The 25,093-nt window shown below is 40.9% G+C and overlaps 2 protein-coding genes across 8 annotated transcripts in view; one reads left to right on the top strand and one right to left on the bottom strand.

The window, feature by feature from the left end:
• The window catches only part of CCDC73 (coiled-coil domain containing 73), a 115,249-nt gene that overhangs the window by 86,501 nt on the left and 3,655 nt on the right, over window positions 1-25,093 (bottom strand). For 2 of the 5 annotated variants that reach the window (XM_042472315.1, XM_042472324.1), the window contains exons 2-3: window positions 21,705-21,742; window positions 5,356-5,501 (exon numbers count right to left, since the gene is read on the bottom strand). In XM_042472315.1, coding sequence (XP_042328249.1) covers window positions 5,356-5,487 — 132 coding nt within the window. In that variant the 5' untranslated portion in view covers window positions 5,488-5,501; window positions 21,705-21,742. Of the gene's footprint in view, window positions 1-5,355; window positions 5,502-10,333; window positions 10,462-21,405; window positions 21,464-21,704; window positions 21,743-25,093 lie in introns of those variants that run through there. The other 3 variants (XM_042472296.1, XM_042472307.1, XM_042472332.1) reach the window with 2 other exon arrangements.
• The window catches only part of PRRG4 (proline rich and Gla domain 4), a 56,983-nt gene continuing 35,579 nt past the window's right edge, over window positions 3,690-25,093 (top strand). Inside the window, exon 1 of one of the 3 annotated variants that reach the window (XM_042472452.1) lies at window positions 3,690-4,439. In XM_042472452.1, coding sequence (XP_042328386.1) covers window positions 4,408-4,439 — 32 coding nt within the window. In that variant the 5' untranslated portion in view covers window positions 3,690-4,407. Of the gene's footprint in view, window positions 4,440-6,210; window positions 6,269-21,710; window positions 21,757-25,093 lie in introns of those variants that run through there. The other 2 variants (XM_042472479.1, XM_042472469.1) reach the window with 2 other exon arrangements.

Here is a 25,093-nt window from a genome sequence, read left to right as displayed (position 1 = left end):
TCCATTTCAGCCTTCTTTCTTCATGTGATAAGGCTTTCGGTATTTGAATGAAACAAACTGACGCTATCAGTCAAAACCTGTTCTTTCAAAATTATATGAATTTCAGTTCTTCTTGATATTTTTTACTAAAGGAGTTTGAAAACTTTGTATAGTCCAAAAGCACTATATGATACATGAAAAGTAGCTGTCATGCTATATTATTGAAGGAAATAAAATGTTTGTCTAAAACAGCGGTTCTCAACCTGTGGGCTGTGACCCCTTTGGGGGTTGAACATCCCTTTCACAGGAGTCGCCTAAGACCCAGAGTTGGCACCATAATCTATAAAACTCTAGTGCAGCGGTTCTCTGCCTGTGGGTCGCGACCCCTTTGCAGTTCTCAACCTGTGGGTCATGGCATTAGGAAGGTTGAGACACAGTGGTCTAAAAGAAAGAGCTGGTCATTTAAAAAAGAAATACCAAACAAAAATGTAGCCATCCTTCAGCTCAATACTGTTAATTTTTATAGAAAATGTGAAGTTTTTCAAACTTTGTGTTCTTCAAACTGACCTGCATCTGCCTTAAAAGAAAACTTTTTTTGATTCAATAAAAACTGTATGTAATCTTAAGAAAATAACAAGAGACACAAAACCTTTAAAACTGTTGATATTTTATTAGCTGCCTTAGGACTACAAGGATTTAAGTGTTTTTACAAAAACCTCACCATAGCAATAAAAGAGGAGTCATTTGATGGTTTATTTACTCGTTATAACCTTTAGAAAGTGTCAAGCCTTTTGTAAAATGCTTGCTCCAGGCTGTAGTTTTACAAGAGAAGCTGTGTGTTGGTCAAGCCCCTCCTGATTTTTGACCCTGAACAGATTTAGGAACAGAGTATAGATGGCTCACATCCAGGCAGCCAAAACTGGCTACTTTTACTATCTTTTTCAAAATCATAATCCACCTCCTACGAAATTGCAACATCAATTTTCTTCATGCTGTTCAATCAATAGTTCTTGGACTTCAAGACTGCTTCATAATCTCTTTAGGATGCCCTACATAAACTAACTATTCAAGTAAAACTTGTTCAGACCTAGGGAAGATCTCTAAAGTTTAAAATCTGTAGAAGGGGGGAAGATCCTGTCACAAGTCAGAAACAAATATTACAGAGCAAAAAAGGAATGAAATATTAAAGAGTAGAGAGGACCACTACACCAGTAATGAACCTGACAAATTCATCCACGATGGATTTTATGCATGTGTAGTTCAAGTTTGCTTCACGCACAAGTAGGGTCTCCTCCTTGGGTTGAAGAATCCCCTCACAAGGAGAGACCAGTGACAGATGCAAATCAGATACACACTGGAGACTAGGAGGTAACTGGGAAGGGATGACTGGCTGCAGGAATATCTTCCCTGAGGTAGCCCTGAGTCCAGCGCTTATTAATTTTTTCTTACCTCTAGTTTTATTCCCATTTCTGGGTCCAGCTTTTCACTGATCTTCTTTGCTATGGTATGACATTCAGCACAGTGTATCTGTGCCATAGGTCTTGCTCCTATGCCAGTTACACTCATGCTCTTGCTTCAGCTACAAATTGCATGGATGCCAGGTGTGGAGAAATTGACTTTGGACAACCATCCTACCTTAGAAACTCAAATAACGTAACCTGATTTCCCAGATAAAATCTGGACCTGTGCACACTGTATCTCATGTCCATATGCCCTATGATAATATTATAGCCCTGCACAGAGACTAAATGTGCAGCAGCAGTAGTGGGACATAAGACTGGAGGAGGATCTCTTGGAGATAACAGCAGTGGCACCATAGCTAACACATGCTAGTACTGCACAGAACAAGGCATGATAGAGCCCTTTTGAATGTCTTTTACCACAGAAGCTATATGATGAGAAAGTCCAAAATCTGGAGGCCTTCCATTATAGGACTGACATAAATAAAAGTCAACCTGATGACAATTAACAAGAGAACTGGAGTGGGTCAAGCTAGGTAGGTGAAAAGTATAGTTGTTCCTATAGCCTTTTGATTAGATTATTCTGAGACAAGACAAGTACCTTCAACACAGTACCAATAATTTATGGGCAAAAAAGGATAATTGAGAAATGGGGGGGGGGGGAGTATTGATTATTGTTGTGGTTAACTGCCCTCGAGTCAACCTTACTGCATGGTGATCCTGTGAGTGATACATTCCAAGGCCCACTGTCCTCTAGTCCTGCAGGCTCAGGTTCAAAGCCTCTCTGATTGAGTCTAGCCATCTGGTGTGCAATCTTTCTCTCTTTCTAATGCCTTTTCCACCTTTCCTAGCATCATTGATGTTTCTAATGAGCCATGCCTTCGCATGATGTGGCCAAAGTACAACAGCCTCAGTTTAGTCATCTTGGCTTCCAGGGAGAGTTTGTGCTTGATCTGTTCTAGGACCCAGTTGTTTGTCTTTTTGGCCATCCAAGGTATCCTCTGCACTCTTCTCCAGCGCTACATCTCAAATGTGTTGATTTTCTTTTGGCTTTCTTCACTGTCCAACTCTCAAATCCCTACATCATGATGGGGAATACAATGGTTTGGACAATCCTAACTTTAGTATTCAGTGTTATGTCTTTGCAGTTTAGGATTGTGTCTACTTCTTTCATAACTGCCCTTCCCAATCATAGTAAATTATCACAAGGGGGATAGGATAGAGACGGGATTGCTTCCCCATCCTTATCCCATCCACGACCTGAGTGAAAGTGATTGTGCAAATCACTTTCACACTGCAGCTGGCTGAAAAGTGGGTTAAGCAGTTAATACAAAAGACTGCAAATAACACCTGCAAGCGCTTTTCACCCCACTGCGGTGTGAAAGTGATTTGCGCAATCACTCTCACTCATGCTTTCCTGCCAGGTCAAATGCGGTTCAAGTGTGAAAGTCCTTCCCGTGATTGGGCAGGAAGGATGCGACAGGACATGACAATGGCGTCCCGTCCTTCATGTGATAATCTCCATAGTCTTCTGATTTTTTTTACTGCAATCTCCATTCTGAACAGTGTTTGATCCAAGGTACAGGAACTCTTTAACTATTTCAATTTGACTTTCTAGTTTGTTGTAATCTAGGATGAATTCATGTAGTTCTTCCATGGTCATTATTTTTGTTTTCTTAATATTCAATATTAAGCCTACCTTAGCACTTTCTTCTTTGACTTCCTTTAGTAATTGCTCCAGGTCTTTGCTATTTTAATTATCTTGTTACTAATTGCACACATTGATCTACAACTGCTCAAAAGTAAAAGTAAATATGATTTTACCTTCCCTGCACAAAAAGGAACAGTAAATTTGCTAATATATGTTAACAAAAGAAACAAGCAGTTTAAAGAGTGTGAAATTATTTTGAATTTAAAGTGTAAACAGTGTAGTGTACTCTGACCAAGTCTGAAAGCCAGACTTGTAAGGCAATAATATAAAGGTCAGGATGCACATAATAATAAAATATATCAGAGAGAAACAGGGAGGGGGACTTATGCTGTACACTATTGAGTCTGCCTTGTTTCCCCCTCCCCTCCCCTCGCCTCTTCATTCACACACACACACACACACACACACGATTTGGAAGCTGGTGAATATAAGTTTTAGTGGTCTTTTCCAGCCCTGCAATTGTAGCAGACTACATCATTATCTACTTAGTGGATTATGAAGCAAAAATATTGCACTATAAATGGAATAATAAGGAACAGACAAGTTGCAGATTACAACAGGTGACCAGCTTTGCTGCATACAAGGATTTTCCTTATGTAACAGCTGGTTAGCACAACAAGTAAAAATGCTAACCATCTTGGAGAGGTGCAAAACTCTTAATCTTCTTAGAGAAAAAGTGAAATATAAATGAAACTCTCCAGCCAACCAACAGAATCAGTCCACTCCCCCTTGTCCTTGTTAGAAAAATTTGCTGTCAGAGCAAACAGTACTATATTGATGGCTGGTGGATAGTGAAAAAGCTCAACACAAGCAGCATTTGCAATGTGAACAACCAAGACTACTGAAATGTTGGCACCAGTTTTTGCAAACAGATCAAGCTGGCTGGAAGAGGACAATGGAATCTGAGTTGGCCTCTATAGCCATTACTTTTTGTTTGGACTTTGAGACATTCCATCTATCAACACCAGGTCTGAGGGCTGGGCTTGTCTCATTTCTCAGGTTTGTAAACAAACAGGTTGTTGTTTCCAAGCAGCTGTTTGCTGGCAGTAAGAAATGGTTCCATACATTTAGAAGGCATTTGGGACATACTATTCCCCAATTCCATTTTTTAAATTGTTTGCGGCTAAGGTGTTAAAATGTCTATGTAGTGGGTTTGAGAGACAGCGAGAAAGAATTGGAAAGCTCCCATGGGTTTAGGAGAAGGAAAGGGAGAGGCTTTTGAAAGTAACAATTCTTTGGCAGAAGCAGAGGCAATGAATGAAGGAAAGTTGGCTGGGATCCTGGATAAGGTAAAACAACTTATCCTGGGATCATGGATAAGGTACAAGGAACTACCATATCTGTAAATTAGCTCAATGCTAAAAATTGTCTAAAGGCTGCTGGGAGAACCTGTGTCCCTTGTTGGCTGAGGTTAAAAAGTCAACTAAAGAGGTTAGGATTCAAGTCATGCTGAAATAATAAATCCTGGCTGTTGAGCCAGATTTGTCCCTGTCTCTAACCCTCCCATTTAGAGAAATGGTTGCTATGGATATGAGTGCCTAAATTATTTCAACCTCTCCAGCCACTCGGGGGTTTGGGTCCATGCTTCCTGGACAGTATTCCTAAATTCCAGGATACAGATATGACTAGAAGCAATTTACCAATTCTGCTTTGGCTTAGTTCAAGTGTAAAGCCACATCACTAACACAAATTTTTTTGAGTCAATTTTTTTCCCTGAAATTTCTAGACTTATACATTAGTATATAAAGTACAGTATGTGAATGTTTTGCAATGGTGTTAATTAATTTGTAAACTTTTTATTTCATAAATTGTATTTCATATTCAGTGTTTCAATAAACAAAACAAAAATGGGTAAAATACCCTTTTCTAGTACTCCATAGTATTTTGTCAGGAAACAGTACCGCTTTTACCGCCAATGTCCCCTAAGTCCTGAGACCTTATTATGTAGAAACTACATTCCTTCATTGCAATGAACTCTTAATTATACTATCTGCACCATGAGTGAATACTTCCTTTACTAGAAACTAATCTAATTTGGTAGAGCCTGAATATTTTTGTAGACCTCTGTTAAACTCTTTTTAGGCTGGCTTTCAAAAGCCATGGATAGCCAGACATAGACAGTTTAATCCACTTTAATATATTTTATTGGATTATTTATCTTGCTGAATGTATTGCATTACATTTTGAATTAAGAAATTCACTTACCCTTCTCATGCGCAGTTCTTCTACTGCCTCCAGAAAACTTGTTTTAAAATCTAATCGCTGAATAGAAAGTAGTGCTTCAGAAGAATTTTGGAATGTGTAGGCAGGGGCTTCTTTGTTTAACCCTTCATCCATTTTAGAAATTGTATCTTTAAAAATTAAATATATAATGTGGTTTAAATATTAATCTATATTTCTAAAATTTAACACAAACAAGATGAATTACTACTCAGAAAACAAGGTCACTCAGTGGGTTTCTGTGACTGAGTGTGGATTCAAACTCTGGTCTCTCAGTGTTCAGCTGTCAAACCACTGCACCATGGTGGATCTCTTTTAAAAGTATAGTCAAGAAAGAAAACCAGGGTTACCAGATATCCTCTTTTTCCAGCACACATCCTATCTTCTGTTCAGGAGGAATTCCAAAATGTCCTCCATTTTGAGCATGATTAAGAAGAATGCATTTATATTCACAGTAGTGTTTTTAGCTTTTATTTTGTAATGTCCACATTTTTCTTGATGGTCCTACATTTGTGGTACCCTGTCTTCCTTTGCAGTTATGATATCTGGCCACCCTAATTCAAATAAAATAAATTTGGGATTACTCTTGCTGGACTGAATAGGTGTATTTAAGATGTGTATTTACTGTATATATGCAGAGCTGTGAATATTAAAAGTTATCAGTGTCAATCAGTTATATTTATCACTCCAAAGCAAAAGAAAATTACTTAGCAGACATTATAGTTATTGTTTAAAAGTAACTTCTTACTTTTCCATTTTGCAAAAGTAACAAAGATCATCAATTTTAATTACATTTAAAAATCCACCTCGTCATCACCTCAAAAGAGCATGTGGTAGCAGGAAGAGGAACAGCACAAGCCAGCATTTGAATGATGTGATAATCCTTTTCCATAATTTGGTGAGGTCATGCCCCTTAACTATAAAAGTAACGGAAAGTTACAGTGCAAAGGGGATAAAACCATCTTTCGTTTCAGTTTTAATTGTATGTAGTTACACCATGGCTATGGGGGAAAGGACTTAATTACTATTAACTTCCAAACTCCAGTAAGTCATTGTGCACTGCACAAGTAGTGTAATTGTTTTTCTGTTTCTAATTTAACAATACAAGCTAATTGGAGATTAGGTATATGCCCACCTTTTTAAAGTCTCAGTGGGAAAGGTCATGGAGGTAATTATGGTTTATTGTACACAAGTATAGAAACGCTTCCAGATAATTGGGGCTGCAATCCTACATATATTTCTAAAGGAGTAAACATCATTAAACCCAAAGACACTGAATTATGTGAAGATACATGCATAGGATTATGCTACAAAACACCTTTTTTAAAGGTTTGAAAAGGATGCAGTATGTTTAGCAGCTCACAGACTATGACTGAGTTGGAGTGATTAGTAGGTGTGCTGCTCAATAAGAATAACAGACAGGTGAATATTTTGGCAACTATATTCTGAACTGCAATAGCAATGGCAGTGAATAAGGTCCAGCACTGCGCTGGTGCTACAAAACCACTAGTGGAACTTTCTTTTTCTCTCCTTCTTCCTGCACTATTTAGAGATGCTTGAAAACCCAGTCCAGAGGGTTTTCCAGATTTCCAGAGGAAACAGAGGGTTGCAGTAGGAAGGGAAGATCATATTCTCCGACTCAGTGGATTTTGCTGTCCACTACTAGATCCTGGTCTGAATTACCTGGGGAAACTACTGCATTCCAAGAACAAGATATAGGTTTTTGAATTTTTTAAAAAAAAGATATCCTTAGGGTCATAATAATATTAATAATAATAATATTTATTTGTATTCTGCTTTTTCATATGCAATCAAAGCAGATTCCAACAGTATAAATAAAACATCAAACAATTAAAGTTACAATTTAAAAACCCCAAAACCCCAACCCTCCGCCCAGTGATAAAAACAGTAATCAACTTATAAAAAAAGATTAAACATCAAAAAATTTAAAACTATCCAATAGGAATACATTTAAAAATTTTGGGTTGATTAGCATAAGAAATGAATCTTCCAATAATAATAATAATAATAATAATAATAATAATAATAATAATAGAATTTATTTATATGCCGCCCAATCACTGGGAATCCGTGTGGCTTACAACAGAGAGGATAATAGACGGTTCCCTGCCCTCAGGCTTATAATCTAAAAAGACACGACACAAAAGGAGAAGGGAATGGTGAGGAACCCAGGGAGAGGATCAGGTCCAGCATTCTTCTCTCCCTCTGAGGCCTGGAACAAGGCAGATGGACTGGAGGGAGGGCTCTTCTTCTTCAGGCCGGAAGATGACAGTTATGGAGGGAGGAGGCTCTTCTTCCAGGCTAGCCCTGATGGGAGCTGGGCCTGCCTGGTCATCTCCCTCGTAGGCTGGAAGATGACAGTTATGGAGGGAGGAGTCTCTTCTTCCAAGCTAGCCCTGGTGGAGCTGGGCCTGCCTGATCAACTCCCTCACGGGCAGGAAGATGACAGTTATGGAGGAAGGAGTCTCTTCTTCCAGGCTAGACCTGATGGAGCTGTGCCTGCCTGGTCATCTCCCTCACAGGCCAGAAGAGGGGGTGATGGGGGTGTTGGTATTAATCAATTTTGGTGTCGGTATCAATAGGGGGGAGAGGCAAGTCTAATGGATCTAATGGATCTAACCTAGTCTGGGAAGGCCTGCTGGAAGAGATCCGTCTTAATAGCCTTTTTATTTTTTATATTTATTTTTATTTTTTTTCATATTGAACTCATTTATTTTTACAAGTGAGGGTGATCCATGCACGTGTTCATTATGCTACTTTTTTTAAAAAAAAGAAGAAGAATTTTTCAGAAAGTGCTCAGTCATGCTTACAACTGAATGATGTATGGTTTGCAACTTAAAAGTCCTAGCAACAGCAAGATTTAAACAGACAAATGAAAACAAAAGCAAAAACACACAAGTGCAGCAAGTATAACGAATCATAACAGAGTGAGCCATGTTTTGCTGTATTCCATTCTACACAACCACTTGTATGGTTGTTTGTTGTTTGTAATTGTTTTTATTGTATTTTGTAATACTGTTGGGGTATGGGATTGTGATGGTTTTACCTGTTTTTATCCTTGTTGTACACCGCTGTGATCCTTGGAATTATTATTATTATTATTATTATTATTATTATTATTATTATTATTAAATACTGATTAAGACAAAGGCTTGCAGGAATTAAAAATGCTTTCCAAGGTGGCAATATGGCGGATCTTGTCTGGCAGGTCATTTCAGAGCCTTGGAGTGACTGATAAGAAGGTCCTCTGGGTCACCGCTGAAAGTCTGGTCTTCTTAGGTTGTAGCAGATTCTTCCCAGAGGACCGAAGTGTACGGGGAGGATTGTATGGAAGGAGGCGCTCCCGCAAGTAATCAGGACCCAAGCCATGTAGGGCTTTAAAGGTTAAAACCAACACCTTGTACCTTGCCCGGAAGCTGATTGGCAGCCAGTGAAGAGATTTTAGAACCGGTGTAATATGGGCAGTTCTAGATGTGCTCGTGACCAGCCTGGCTGCCATGTTTTGTACTAATTGAAGTTTCCGAACTTGGCACAAGGGTAGCCCCATGTAGATTGCATTGCAGAAGTCGAGTCGAGAGGTTACCAGCGCCTGTACTACTGTTTCAAGGTCTCACGGCTCCAGAAAAGGGTGCAGCTGGCGTATCAGCCAAAGCTTATAGCAAGTGCTCTTGATCATCGCATCCACCTGAGCTGTCAGTTGAAGCAACGAGTCCAGGAGCACCCCCAAGCTGCGGACAGAGTTCTTCAGGGGAAGTGTGACACCATCCAGAACTGACTGACATAACTCCATGCCCGGATTAGGGGTCCCTATTGCAAGTACCTCCGTCTTACCGGGATTCAACTTGAGTTTGTTTTCTCTCATCCAGTCCATTACCAAATTAAGACAGGCATTCAGAGGAGAAACGCCATCTCTATGCATCCGTCTGTGACATAGAGAAATATATTTGAGTGTCATTGGCGTACTGATAATACCCTGCCCCATGTCTTCGGATGATCTCATGCAGAGGATTCATGTAAATGTTGAACAGCATTGGGGACAGAATCGCGCCTTGTGGGACGCCTGACATGAGCTCCTTCTTGGCCGAACAACTGTCTCCAAGCGACACCATCTGGAATCTGCCCGAGAGGTAGGACCAGAACCACTTGAGCACAGTACTCCCAATTCCCAACTCTCTCAGGCATTCCAGAAGGATACTGTGGTCAATGGTATCGAAGGCTGCTGAGAGGTCCAAGAGCACCAGCAGGGTCACACTTCCCCTGTCGATGCCCAGACGGAGATCATTGACTAAGGTGACCATGGCGGTCTCAACTCCATATCCTATCCTAAATCCGGTTTGAAATGGATCTAGAAAATCCATTTCTTCCAAGACTGCTTGGAATGGAATGGTGACTGCCCCCTCGATTACCTTGCCTAAGAATGGTAAAAGCAAGACTGGCTGTAATTGTTTCTGTCAAGGGGTTAAGGGAAGGCTTTTTAGCAGAGGTTTAACATTGACACATTGGCGGGTAACATACCGCTGGATTGCGGCGGTCTCCCGCCGCCGCCGCTTGCAGTGTCCGGGAGCCACAGCGGCCAAACCGTGCAGGTCCCAGACACTCCGAGGAAGGAGCGCGGAAATCGCGCTCCTTCCTGGGCCCCAGAAAAGACGTCGTGAGGCGCTAGTTGCGCACTCGTAGCATCACTTCCAGGGGGCGATGTGCGGACGTACAGTGTCCGCTACATCAATATGGCGGCGGCCGTGTGGAACGGCCACCACCATTTGTCACGGACTCTGTCCGTGATAGGGTAAGGGGCGTCTGGAAGAGACACCCCTTTTTCAAAATGGGACGTCCTAAGGACGTCCCTTATGGCGGTGTATAACGCGCCATTGCTGGTTTTTTTAGCGCAACTATGCAAATAATCTCATGCATTCCAGGTTTGTTGTTCACACTATCAACCCACATCGATGAGCAGCTCTGCAAGTATGGCTGCTCACATGTGTCAGCATTCAAATATACATGGAGTTGATGATGTGAATGTATTCGAAGCATGCTCAAGGCATACAGTCTCAGTACAGTACAGTACATTTATATATACATGTGCTTGAAGTGAATATTTGGTTAAAAATAGGTTTTTAAAGAGTCCGCCCATTTCTCCTCTGGATCGTTGCCATGGCTACTGCACAGGCTTGGCAACAATCTGCCCCAAAATGGAGCTGCGAACTGCAGCTTCTTTCCGCACTGCTGCCAAGACACCACTAATGCTTTGGAGCGGTGCAGTGACATCTCTTGTACGCCACGCCATTTGGACGTGGTGCACAAAGCACATCATCGGCGCATGTGAATGTGTGTGCACAAAAATGGTGCCAGGAGAGCGTGGAGCATGCAGATGCTCTGCTCTCCCGAGCCCTACTTTCAGCCCAGGCAGCCCCAAAGTGGCGGTCTGTACTGGACCTTAGTTTCACTAATTTCAACACACGTATATGATCAATAAGGTCTTGCTTATATTGTATAATAAAATAAGTAAAAAAAACACATTACATACTTTTTTGTTTGAAAAGTATGTAATGTGTTTCTAACTTTACTTACTTTTTTGTTTGAAAACATGGTAAGAAAGAAGGAAAAATAAGATGACACTAAAATAAAGTAAAGAAGATTAAAAAATTAATGTCCAATATAGACTGGTACTTTGTGCCGGCATGCGGGCAGAGCCACAGTGCAGCGTCCACACACTGGATGCTGTGACTCCTCCCCCATCGCACCATGACACCGCATGCCCTTCTGGATGGCATGGCATAGAAGAGGCATCATCATGGCACACTGGTGCAGCTATGATGCCCCTTCCAGGGAGTAAAAAAGATTCCGCTTTTCGTAGCTTCTTTTTACTCCCTCCAGAGGCCGTGGCATGTGGTTGCCGTGGCCCCAATCCAGGGCAAAAAGGGTCAGTGTCCTGCCGCCTGTCTGTACAGCCCCTAAAACTGCCTTGTGTGACACATGCTATGCCCTGTATTGATTTTTTTATATAATCAAAATAATCCTTTTGACCTTTGCAAAGGAGCCTTTAATATAAATTATTTGAATTGGTCACATGGGGCAAAGCAGACGATGCAAAAGGTCTGTGCCAGGACTGTGCCCCTGCCGTTCACCCCAAGACCACAGCAGCCGCACACACCTAGCCCTGATTAGGGCTGCCACTATGGTCCTGAACAATTCACCAAAAAGGAGCAGTATTTTACCACATTGGGGTAGTTCGTCCAGGATGAGGCGCACCTAAGATGACTTCCGGCCGTGGTCAAGTCATGTGTCATCTGAACACTATGCTCCCAACACAGCCCAGTTGTAGCCCTTTGGGGCTGTCTGTCTGAGGCCCCAGCAACATTTTATTTAGAAAAAGGAATGATGATAATTATTCAAACATTTAACATATATTGGATTTATTTTACATTTAACTTTGTACATTTTGCTAAATACAGCTGCAAAAATGTAAACTCTTACCTAAGAAAAAATAAGTCTGTATTAGTCTTAGCAATGTTCTTTTCAGTCTTGTTATAAGCGCATTTCTGAAAACAACCTTATTTTTTTATAACTAATATAACAAAAAATTAAAATTGCAAAAATGATTAAAATCACTACATTGAAGCATCCCCACTCTGTGTGCTCTTCTATTACTGATTTTATGTTTAGCAGATATTACAAGGTAAAAATGGTTTTCATGAAAGCATATTATAAAACCTGTTTTTACCACACCTTTAAGTGTCATAAAGGTTTTTATATATGTGAACAACACTTATTAAACATTACATATTAAATACTCTCCACTAGAAAGCAAAGCAGTAAACCTGATGGGGGTCAAGGTAATAACACAGGATGGACAAATTACACTGTCATTCCACTTAAATTATTTAAGTTATTTAATTTGACCTGTAGATAGTCTCTTGTCTTCTCATCATGCCTGACTTTTAAGTGGGAGGTCTTCATTCATGATGATCCTTTAATGGAAGCAAAGCTTTCTCCATTTAACCCACAGTATTATCAATCATGTACAGGGATAAATGAGCCTGTAAGATTTTGCCAGTATCACAAATGACATTGTGACCCGGGGCCAACATCTTTATTTGCTTCTCCAGTGATTCACTTCAGCAGATATTAACCAATTTTATAATCCATGAAAGGCAAAATTAAAGGACACCATCCATAAAACAGAATAATTCCTATCAGCAACAAAGTGATGTCTGTATTATCTTATAAATTATATGGCCATACAGTGTGGAAATGTAATGAAGTAAAGATGGTAATAATCAAATGCCTAGGGCAAATGCTAATATGCATTTAATCACACAGCATGAAGCCATTTGTCACTACAGTTGAATGCATGTGTACATAAAATACATGAGTCAAGTCCTTATTGTTATACTATAACAGCATCAATTTCACACTATCATTTTACTGCAATAACAACTGGAATGATTTGATATTACTTAAAACAACCAAATATCACGAGCACAACAATAAATATTTTATTATTATTTTCACATTTTTCAAATTTCTCTTTTTTTCATATATTTGCCTTTTTAAAAATTATGAACTATAGTATACAGCTATAAAAACTATAGTATATCCAAATAATTCACCAATATCTCCTGGCTTTTTTTTTATAAAGAACCTGTAATTGATGGCACTTCAGTACAGGCCAAATCAATTATTTAAACTGTGGTACCCTTTTATGAATATTTATAGATGTGCATTTGTTGTGAGCAACTACTCCCTGTGGGACTCACTTATTATAGAAAAACAGATCTATTTAAATGCTGCCCTATAAGATTTCAAAACTGCCAAAAGAAAAAGAAGTGTAGATAAGTACTTAAGGTGCAAAACAATGCACAATTTAGATTGCTTAAATTTCATTGTCCTCAACAACATATATGCAGCCTAACTCTGTGTACTATCAAAATGGATCCTCTAAGGCTTCTCAATCAGGGTTCCCTGGAATTCTAGGGTTCTCTGAGAAGTTGATTGGGTTTCTGAAAGGTGTGATTTAAAAAAGTAAACTTTTTTTGAGGCTCGATTGAGAGATTATTTATCTTGGCTTGGAATTCCATTCCATGCATCATCCATCCTGTAAGTAAAGCACAGCTCAGTTCCATGTAGGGCAGTTTAAATGAAAGCACCTTGAAGTACCCTCTCATCTCTGATCAGTAATTAGAGGTAACATCAGAGGTTTGAGGGCCTGATGAGGAACTGCCATGAGCATCTTGCTCTGTGTGTGCATCTCCTAAAAAGAATAATCCCACCAAAAGCTTCCTCTTAAGTATTATTATTCTTTGTTGTTGTGTGTCTCAAAGTTGTTTCTTATTTATGGTGTCCCAAAGGCAAACCTATCATGGATTTTTTGTGGCAAAATTTGTTCAGAGGGGATTTGACTTTCCCTTCCTCTGAGGCTGAGAGAACATGTCTTCCCCATGATCGCCCAGTGAGTTTCCATGGCTGACTAGGGATTCAAACCCTGGTCTCCAGAGCAGTAGTCCAAAGTTCAAACCATACACTGCTATTCTACTAGAACAGATATAAGAATACAGTACTGTACATGTATTCCACACTGTTGGTAAACAGATTTTGCAGAAGGTCACACTGAAATATCACTTTCAGCTTCCTTTTTCTAACCTTCGATACATACATTTATACAAATGAAGCTAATTATATGAAGGCTAAAAAGTCTTTAATGGTAGAAAAGTAAAATTATAGCACTTCTTGTGCTGCACAATAGATTTCCTCTGTTATAAGTATAGATGAAGATTTTGTTTGGTTTATGTTTTCAAGAAGCCAGTCACAGAGTTATTTCCTGGCATAAAGATGTCCATTTTGTAATTTCTCTTTCAGGCACAGAAAACCATAGACCTCCAGCTGTTGTTGGACTCTTCTAAGCCCCAGCAAGCATAACGAATTGTTAGGGATAATGGGATTTATAGCCCTGCAGTACATAGAGAATGGTAGGTCCCCCAACAAAATCTTACACAATCTGCCTGCAAAGTTATAAGTACTTTGAAATATTATCTCACTGTCATGTTCCTGGTCCAGCAAACACAGCTGTAGGATATGTTATTATTGTGCGCTTCAAGTTGTTTCTGACTTATGGTTACCCTAAGACAGACCTATCATGGGGTTTTCTTGGCAAGATTTGTACAGAGGTGGTTTGTTCTTGTTTCCTCTAAGGCAGACTTATAGCTTGCCTAAGGTCACCTAGTCTGGCCATAAGTATCACACCACCCAGAGGTGTGGTCACATTGGGTGACACCCCAGAAAAAAAAAGAGCCCTCTCTCCAGTCCATCTGCCTTGGTCCAGGCCTCAGAGGGAGAGAAGAATGCTGGACCTGATCCCCTACCCCCCCCTTACCATTCCCTTCTCCTTTTGTGTCGTGTCTTTTTAGATTGTAAGCCTGAGGGTGGGGAATCGTCTATTATCCCCTCTGTTGTAAGCCGCCCGGATTCCCAGTGATTGGGCAGCATATAAATAAATCCTATTATTATTATTATTACAACTGGTAGAGTAGGACACCTGGCGGGATAGGTGAAGTTGCTGGGTGAGTGAGAAGGGGTGTTGCCTCTCTTTCTCTCTCCCCCAGTGACTGCGCCAGACCCTGAACAGGTGCTCCAGAGGCTACAGTGCTGCCCCCCTCAGCAGCTGCTGCTGTTGAGGAGAGGGCCTTCTTTTCTGAGTCCAGCACGGCTGCCAGAGGAGCAGCCTTGCCAGACACTGAACAGACCCTTCGGAAATCTCAGTCCCACCCCTTCAGCAGCAGTTTGGCTGGGTGTAACTGGCTGGGTGGCCAGGTGGAAAAGAAATGAGTGAAACAGTGAGTAAAACAGAAGATGGGAGAGTACAGTGGTACCCCGGGTTACGAAATTAATTCGTTCCGCCGCCGCTTTCGTAACCCGGAATACTTCGCAAGCCGAAAAACCCATTGGCGCTAATGGGGAAAAGCCGCGATTTCGTGTGAAAAAGCGCCGAAAAGCACCAAAAAATTTTTCGTAACCCGAAAAAACCTTCATAACCCAGAACAGTTTTTTTAATTTAATTTTTTTCGTAACCCAGAAATTTCGTAAGGCGGCGCATTCGTATCCTGGGGTACCACTGTAGTCCGCATCTTTGCATGTGGTGACACCAACCACAGTGTCTCCTTTACAAGACATAATGCAAAGCCAAGCCAAGCCAAGGAGTAGCAGTAGCTACTTGTTTTTAACTGCCATCAAATCAGCTTCAACTTATGGCGATTAAGGAATGAGAGGCCTCCAAGTCATGTTGTCATTAACAGCTCTACATGGGTCTTGCAGACTCTAAGCCATGGCTTCCATGATTGAGTCTGTCCGTCAGGAATGCAGCCCTCCTCTCTTCCTACTGCTTTCTGTCTTAACAAACATTATTGTCTTTCCTAGTGAGACGGGTCTTCTCATGATATGGCCAAAGTACAACAGCCTCAACTGAATCATCTTGGCTTCTAGGGAGAGTTCAGGCTTGATTTGCTCTAGGACTCATTTATTGGTCTTTTTAGAAATCCACTGTATCTATAGAACTCTTTTCCAGCACAGTATTTCAAATTGATTTTCTTCCTATCAGCTTTCTTCACCTCCAGCTTTCAGAACCATACACAGAAACAGGAAATGTAATGGCATGAACAATCTTATCTTAATCATTCAATGATATTTCTTTATATTTCAGGATCTTGTCTATAGCCTTCATAGCTACCCTTCCAAGTCCTAGTCTTCTGATTTCTTGACTGCAGTTTCCATTCCAATTAATGACTGAGCCAAGGTATGCAAAATCTTGAACTTTTTCAATGTCTTTAGCATCTGCTTTAAAGTTATGCAAATCATCTGACATTATTTCTTCTGTTCTTAATGTTCAAATGTAAACCTACCTTTGCACTTTCTTGACTTTCTTTAATAATATTTCCAAGTCTTTGCAATAGCAATAGCAAGTCCATTTCTACACCACTTATCAGTGCACTGAAGCACTCCCTGAGCAGTTTACAATGTATAAGCTAATTGCCGTCAACAAGCTGAGTACTCATTTCAGTGATCTACAGAAGGATGCAAGGCTGACTGGACCCTGGAGCCCTGCCTGGGATCAAACTCACAACCTTGTGACTGTGAATGGCTGCAGTGCCAACATTTAACCACTGCACTACCAAGGCTCCTCATGCCTCTTCCTTTCCTCAACCCTGCTTGAACATCTGCATTTCTCACCCCATAAATGGTAAAAGTGTGGTTATTGCAATCCCTTTTCTTGGGGACTGAAATAAATATTGAGCATTTCCAATTTGAAAACCATTGTTTTATTTTTCATATTTGTTGGCAGATTATAGTTAGAACTGTCAGGGATGATGGGAGTTGTAGCTCTTCACCTCTGGCTTGAACTCACCACCTGGTTGTGCACCGCGCTGACCAGTTTTGGCCAGTGGTTATAGCTTAGCAAGAGTTACAGAGAACAGGCTGAAGACCCTGACAAACTCTCCAAGCCTTCTCACTCTTGCTTCCACAGAAGTCTTCACCCTTCTTCTGGATCCAGCTGGTTCTTGTAGCTTCACCCAAGACACCAGACAACTCAATAGTCTTAAATAAAAGATCTACTTTATTCTACTATATACAGCTCCTAAACTATCCAATACAACAATACTCAACTCCTCACTCTACAACCCACACAATACATTGGGATGCATAGTCATTATTATAGTCAATGCATGGTACCACCCACTGTTGTCTGTTTCCACCCAGTAGGCGTGTACATCATTCTCATTAGTTCTCTTGGTTCATCCTACAATTAGTGATTTCATCATCTCAGCCTTGACCACTTAACAATTGTCAGGTGTGTCCAATTATCCACTTTACATTTCTTGTCCTTGGCATTCAGGACTTGTTAATTGTATTACCATTTACACCTGTGTGGTTCTCAATTGGCTTCTGCTGAGTCACCCTGACTCTCACATACATGTTTTATTTCATTTACTGTATAACCCATGTTGCTTTTTCCTTAACAAGAACTAGGGTGGATTCTGTCTCTGTAGCTTGAAGCAGTTCTATGGGTATGCCATCTGTTCCTGGTGATTTATTTCTGAGTGTAGCTTCAAGCTCATCTTCTAAAAGTGTAGGTTCATTTTCAAATGGTTCTTCCATGAATGAATCTGTCACCCTTTCATCTTTTTTATATAGTTCTTCAGTGCATTGTTTCCATTGTCTTTTTATTTGGCCATGTAATGTTTTCCATTTGGTCATAGAGCATCTTGGTTTAAATTTCCCTTTGATTTTTCAGATCTTGTGGAAGAAGACTCTTTTTCTTCCTTTTTGGTTGTCATTTTCAATATCCCTGCATTGAATATTATATTAGTTCTCCTTGTCTCTGCCCACAAATCACTGAACATTTGTATTCATAGTTCTGACAATATTTCTGCCCCCTTTTACTTTTGCTTCTTGCCTATCCTTAACTGCTTGAGGAGTTTCACTGATGATTCTCTTTCTTTTTTACTACAAATAGTGTATTTTTGCATTCCTCCTTGGCAATGTCCCTGGGTTTAGTTCAGAGTTCGTTCGCCTTCCAGTCAATTAGACTGTCCGGGAATACTGCCAACACACATTCACACGGCTGATAAGAGCCTGCTGGGCAAAAGGTAAACACGCCGAGCTGCCAAGAAGCAGTTCCTCCACAATGCCAAACGACGTCCAATAGAATAAGCCATTAACCAGTCCAAAGTTCAGGATTACAGAGAGCAATACTACCAGTTCAGTCCGAGGGCAAGAGTGCCAGAGAGTTGGTCAAAGGGTCCGGTCCGAGGTCAAGGATTCAAAGGCAGTTAAGGTTCTAGGAAGCCAGGAGTCAGATCAAGCAGCATTCATTAATGAGAACTAAGTCTCTGGCAAGAGAATGCAGCATCTGTCAGGTGTCTTATATCTAGCTCCCTTATCCCAGCTGCTGATTGCCTAATGAGCGCTTCTCAGCAAGCCTCTGGAACGCCAAAGCCACACCCTTTCTCATCTCCTCTGGCTAAAGGTAGGAACCTCAATGCTCTGCTGCTCTATGTCTCCCAAATCTGGCACTTCTACTGGGGCAAGGCTGGGCTGTTGAGCCCCAGGCTCCACTGGAGAAGACCCCACAGAGATAGGGTCTGTCTGAGCCAAATCCTCTGGGGCTGGGAGAGCAGAGCCGGGACCTGGCAGGGCAGAACTGGGGCCTGGCACAGCCGAGTCCTCCTCATGGCTGGCCATGACATAGACTTAAATAGTACAAATTATACTTTTTACATTATCTTTACATTCTATGGGTATGTTCTTCAGGCTGTCTATTAACTTTCTGTACTGGCCATCAGACAATGTCTTTATGTACAGCCACCTCTTTTGTTGCTTGAAGAATGTGTTTGGGATGAATGAACTGTTGGCCTCACAAAATTCATTCAGCTTTTTTGCTTCATTTCTTGGTCTTTGACCAAATTTTCTACAGTCTTTGATTCTGCTCTGTTTCCTATATTTGCATTCCGGTCATCTATGATTAACAAGAAGTCTTGTTTTGGTGCGTAGTCAATTTCCTTCTGGATTCCAGCATAGAATCCTTCAATCTCTTCTTCTTCTGCATCTGAAGTTGGAGCATTAACTTGGATTATTGACAAGTTTTCCCTGAAGTCTTATTCATATTATTCAGTCAGACTTTGCATTATATCCCTTGCCTGCTTTTGTTACATCTCTTCTCACTATTTTTTCTTAGATTTTCAACAGCTGAACAGTTGAGTTTGAGTCTAGTTGTGTCATTAGTCACAGCACTACTCATAGTTATACTCTGCTGTACTCCATAGCTCACTGGGTGTCATTCAACCTCAGAGTCTCACCCCAAAAAGGTTAAAGTGTTGGCATCCCGGAGAAGCAAGCAAATTCACTAATGATTATCACACACAAAGCACATTACAGTGCACCCACGTCATGCGAGGGCGCACCTTATGCATACACTGAAAGCGGCACCAAAAAAAGCCCTCATGCACCCCAGAAGAAATAATGAGGCACACGCACCGCACTGCACCACAGGCACAAGACCCATTATTTCTAATGAGGCTCCAGCATACACTGGATTTCCCTTACACAGCGAGGTCCGGAATGGAATGGAATGGAACGGATCCCCCACATAAAGGAAGGGCCCACTGTACTTAGGTAAGAAAGTGGGTCAAAAGCAAATTTGGGGTGCATTACAGACCGCCGAAAAGCGGGGGCCTGTACCCGCCCCTTTCCCCGGGGTATCCTGCCAGACTGGCAGCCTCCGAGGCCCCGATCCGCCACTTCCCCACAGCCTGGAAAGGGGTGTCCTTGGGGCTTCAACCCCCAAGGACACCCCATGGCGGCAGGGAGGAGGAGAAAGGGGCCGCTTGGCCCCTTTCTCCCTTGCGTTGCTGGGCACAGCCGTCTGAAGGCTGCACCCAGCGACGCAAAACAGCGACGCAAACCAGGAAGGAGCTCCGAAACGGAGCTCCTTCCTGCTCCGTGCAAAGGGCGCATTAAGCGTCCTCGCATGGAGCTATGACGTCACGTCCGCGCTGCCCCGTCTAGAGGCAGCGCGGTCATGACGTCGTCATGGCGGCCCCCATGTAGATGGGGCGCCACCATTTTGTACGGACTCAGTCTGTACTAGGGTTAGGGGGTGCGGAAGCACCGCACCTTCCTAACCCTAGTACAGACTGACTCCGTACTTAAAGGCCCGTCTGTAACGGGCCTGGGTTTCAGACAGATGAGGAAAAATCCTATTGCTAGCTTGGAAATAACTTTTTTGCTCATGCTCTACATACACAAAATCCTCTTTGCTCCCAAAAGCTGTTTCAGAGTAAGGCAGGCTGAGGTTTCCCTTTGCAGACTCCCATAAGACACGCACAAACACCCACTAGAGAGAAAGACAACAGGGCTGGTCTATAAACCTGCCTGGTTTCAGTGAGGGCTGAAACTCCCAGATGCCACTCTTTCCAGGACATATCCTCCATGTACAGGAGGAATTCCAAAACGTCCCCTCTCTGCCTTCTCCCACCAGCTGTTCCCTTAATTAAAGGCTGCAAGAGGAGAAGACCAGCCGCATGAGGGAAAGAGAGGTGTGTGTATCACTTTAAGAACAAGTTGCCCTCCCTCTCCTTGGCACAGCAAGGAACCCTGGGAAATCTAGGAACAAGGAGAATGGGGGACATGGTTTTCTGACTGCTACAATTACGTGAAGAAAGCGAATTTGTTAATTAAGTGGAAATGAAAACACTGTATTTTTGTGTAAATGCTTATCCCCTGATTTACCTCACTTTCTGTCTGGTTTCTGACTGGTTTGTGCGCAGCATCATCTGAAAAGCAATTGTGAATGCCCTGGATGACCCTGCATTGTGATCAGTTTAATCTTCCAATTTTCCCCGTTTGAAAACGTCCACATGTTTAAGCAATCAAAAGCAAAGCTGTGAGGTGGTTCATTCCTGCTTCCCCTTCCTTTCCCACTATTATAGGACAGAAATTTCTCCTGCTAGATCAACTACAGTTAGTAGCTATATCTGAAAACAGTGCTAATCATGATTAGAGGCAACATGGAATTACTTTCACACTATAATTTCAGAGTTTAGCTAAAGTATGATTTGATCTAAAGTGATTAATGCAGGGGCTGGCAAAACAGTTTACTACAGTTGTGCCAACAGAGGCAAATTTACACTCCAAAGTAAGAACTATGGAAAGGAAAATGTAATCTGATAGCACACTGTTGATTGCTTACACATGGTTAAATACGTACTAGCTGCCATTTCAACTGATTGTAATGCTTACACATGTTATCTGCAACAGTTTTCTCTATCAGGGACCCACAGTTTAGGGTACTAATTCCCCCTTTCCAAAACCAGATGTATAACTACAGTACATTATAACTGCAGATGAAGGAAAGATACCTTAACTTCCCCTATGGTACAACTGTAACTTTTAAAGTTATTTTCATAGTTACATGGGTGTGGTCTCACTAAATGGTGGAGGAAGAATATTATATGGTTCACCTACTGGCTCATCCTCTGCCTTCTGTTGCTGCCACAGAGTCTTCATGGGCACAAAGAGAACACTAAGGTGGACAGAACATACATGTATTTTGTACAACAGCATTTAGAATTTTAAGAAATAACAACTGAAAACTAATTGTGAAAGTAAGGAATGACTTTTAAAACTGTAACTAATTATAATTTCTAAAAATTCTTCAGAACACTAACTATAACTAATTACTTTTAAAAGTAAATTTCCAGCTCCCAGTTGCACCACTCATGAATAGCCAACAATAATGATATTGAAATGTAGTGTGTACTTACTTGGAAGAAAAGAAGAACATTCAGCTGTTACAGTGACACTGTAAGAAAAAAGGTTTGCATTCATATTTTAAAATTAATATAAAGGAAAGATGGTTTAAAATATTAGACTCCCTGAACCAGTGATATCTACAAGTAGAAACAAGGTCCCATTTGTGAAATTCCCTCTGAGTGAAGAGTCTTGAACTGAGTGGGGGAATCTTGCACATGCTCCTACACCCCATGCACTCTGCATAACAAATTAAGATCTGACAGAGCTGATCTGCTGTTTGGTATGTGAAGGAGGAATGGACATGAGACATCCCTTTCCTCCCTTCTGATCATCTAACAAGTGATCGGTGCTGTCAGACTAAAATACTGTACTTCTGTGGAGTAGGAATAAGCAAGGTCTCCATTAGCAGCAACTTCAGGTTGGAAGGATATAATCCATTTTACATTTGTCTAAATCTAAGTTCCACTGATTTGTAAGTAAATACAGCATTACAATTTAGGAATTTGATGGTTTAGGGACCAATCATTATTTTCACTACTATCTTTCCTACTGACTTGGTTGTTCAGTCTTTTAAATCACAATACTGCCAGAAAAATATTAGCATCAAAGCAGTTCATCTGAAAGAATAAGTGAAAAATTGCTATATACTGTATAAATTCTGACATATGCAAAGTCTCTTTGGATATCTCCTACTTCTAGGGTTGATTTTTAAGAGATCTCATTGTACTTTCTATACATTAAAGTCAATAAAGCTTCAATCTTGAATTAGTTCCAGATTTTGGTTTTAATTTTAGCAGAAAAAACTGGGTTTGGTTTTTTGTTGTTTTGTTTTGGCAGACAGAATGGGTCAGGCCTGATCTGTGTCAAGACAGGAAACACTGGACATTATAGCCCAAAAAACCCACAAAAAACTATGGATGCCAGCCATGAAAGCCTTCGACTTTACACTGGACAGTATGTTGCTTGTCTCTGCCAGAGACATAGAAAAACTATCCCTGCAACAGAAAGGTATTCACTCCTTTTCAGGTTCATTGACAGGAAGAGGGAGAAAATCAGCAGTTATGGGGCTGGCTATCATGGTGTAGTGGTTTGATTGTTGGACTAGGACACTGGGAGACCAGGTTTTGAATCTCCACTGGGCCATGGAAATCCACTGGGTGACTTTGGGCAAGTCCTCTTAACCTCTTAATCTCAGAGGAAGGGAAGGGCAACCCCCCTCTAAACAAATCTTGCCAAGAAAACCCTGTGATTGCTTTAGGGTTTCCATAAGCTGAAAAAGACTTGAAGGCATACACCATAAACAATAGAATCTTTCCTAGGGTCACCAGTATGAGGATCATGTGTTCATGCATATATTGCATTTCAAATGGATTTTAAGCATAAATTCAAAATAGCTTACATACATACTTAAAGCATTAAGATACTCTACACACTGAAGTACAAAAACATCTAGATCAAGAACCTAATAATGCTTGCTAAACTGTATTGAAAAGACTCAGGCCTGGAACTGACAGGCCAAATGAAGCACCTTCCAGATGTTTTGGAGGCGTGGTGTTCAAACAATGCATGCCTCCAATGTGGCCCAAAGCTGCACCAGGGCAAAAAGGAGCCTGGATAACCCGGCTCCTGGAGGTGCAGGTTGGGTCCTGCAGCCGTTGCCTGCTTTGGGAGTGGGCCATGCGGTTGGTGCAGTCCCAACCCACTTGCAGCCGGAGCGGACTCGGGCTGCTCTTTTGTGCTCCTCTGCTGTAGCCCACAGTCCACTAATAGATTTCCTTCGTAGAGATACTGAGGCTCAAAATACTGATCTTTTCTATGTTTAAACTATATTGTATTTATTTTAATTTGACAGCTGCGTTGAGTGCCAGGTTTTGGGAAAATGCAGAATATAAATAAGGTTTATTACTAACAGTTGTTATTATATTAATAATGCTATAATAAAATACAGGATCTTAAAAAGCACAAAAGAGGTTTACTGTATCATGCAGCTTGATACTGAGAAGTTCCTAATTTTGGAACACTGATTCTTTTCTACACTCTGATTCTTGAGATAGGCTTCCAGTGTTCTATGAATATCACCAGTGAAGTAAGTAACTGTATGCTCACATCTGGGAAGACAATTTTGTTTTAGGAAATTAGAAGGGCGTTGTTGAATCAAACCAAGCATCCAGTCCAGCATCATGCTTTTTTAGTTGCCAGAGATCACTAGGACATTTCATTGCTGATACCATTTAGAGAACATTTTCAGAAGAATCCTCCTTTCCTAGGAGTCACAACATACTAAAAAAAAACCCCTATTTGAGAATTCATTCAAAATCTCCACTGGCCATGCTGGTTGAGGATAATGGGAACTGTAGTGCAATACATTTGAAAAATACCTAGTTAGGATGGCTGATTCATAGTAATAGTATGTAGTAGCAGGGGTGTGTTTGGGCATGCCTTCAAGTGGCCTGTTAACTTGTGAAAACCCAAGGAATTTCATAGGGTTTTCTTAGGCAAGGACTACGTAGAAGTAGATTTTACAAATTCCTTCCCCTGAAATATAGCCTGCAGCACCTGGTATTTGTTGGTGGTCTCCCATCCAAATACTAACTAGAGCTGCCCCTGCTTACTTTCAAAGATAGATAGGACCTGGTGCTTTTAGTCTATTTATTACTTCTCTAAATATCTGATCACATTGCAATCTGGCTACACTAGAAAAAACAAGTTTTGTTTGTCTTAAACATTATACTGTCATCCAGTGGTCATTATTGTGAACTACATAATTCTTCTGTTTATACAAATAAGTATTAAATGGTAGACCATCATCACCTAAATAAAACAATATATAGAATATAGAAATGCTAAGATGATGATGATGATGATGATGATGATCATCATCATCATCATCATCATCCCAAAAACCTATTAAATATAATCTCCTGCAAAGAACTAAAACTGGGTGGGTAACATGGCATTCTAGATATTGTTGGACTGCTACCACCATGACTGAGGAATCGTTTTACCTATGTAATCATGATTGATCTGTGTTACAATTCTGTAAGCTATGCTGCCTGGGGCTGATGGAGGGCAACAGAGTTCCTGTCCTGGGACTAAAATTAGAAATATTTGAGGTAAAGGGTACTGAATTTATTTGCTTTGTTTTACTATGTACAGGGGCTATCTGATACAAAGAATGTGCAGTTATGTAGTAAGGCTGTCTACTGTCACAAAGGCAACCTGTTAAACTCTAGAAAAACTTCTCCAATATATACTGCCTAAATCAATTAAACCAAATAGAAATAACAGTGGTGGAACTATACACACCAAAAACAAAAAGGCAAGGGGGGATAGGATAAAGAAGGTCTAATTTACATATGGAAGGTAGGGAGATTGGGTGCATAATGTCTATTTGCTCAAC

The sequence above is a fragment of the Sceloporus undulatus genome, chromosome 1 (assembly GCF_019175285.1).
Source record: "Sceloporus undulatus isolate JIND9_A2432 ecotype Alabama chromosome 1, SceUnd_v1.1, whole genome shotgun sequence".
Classification (NCBI taxonomy): Eukaryota; Metazoa; Chordata; class Lepidosauria; order Squamata; family Phrynosomatidae; genus Sceloporus; species Sceloporus undulatus.
Note: the sequence above shows the minus strand (reverse complement) of the source record. Positions and strands in the feature narration are given on the sequence as shown.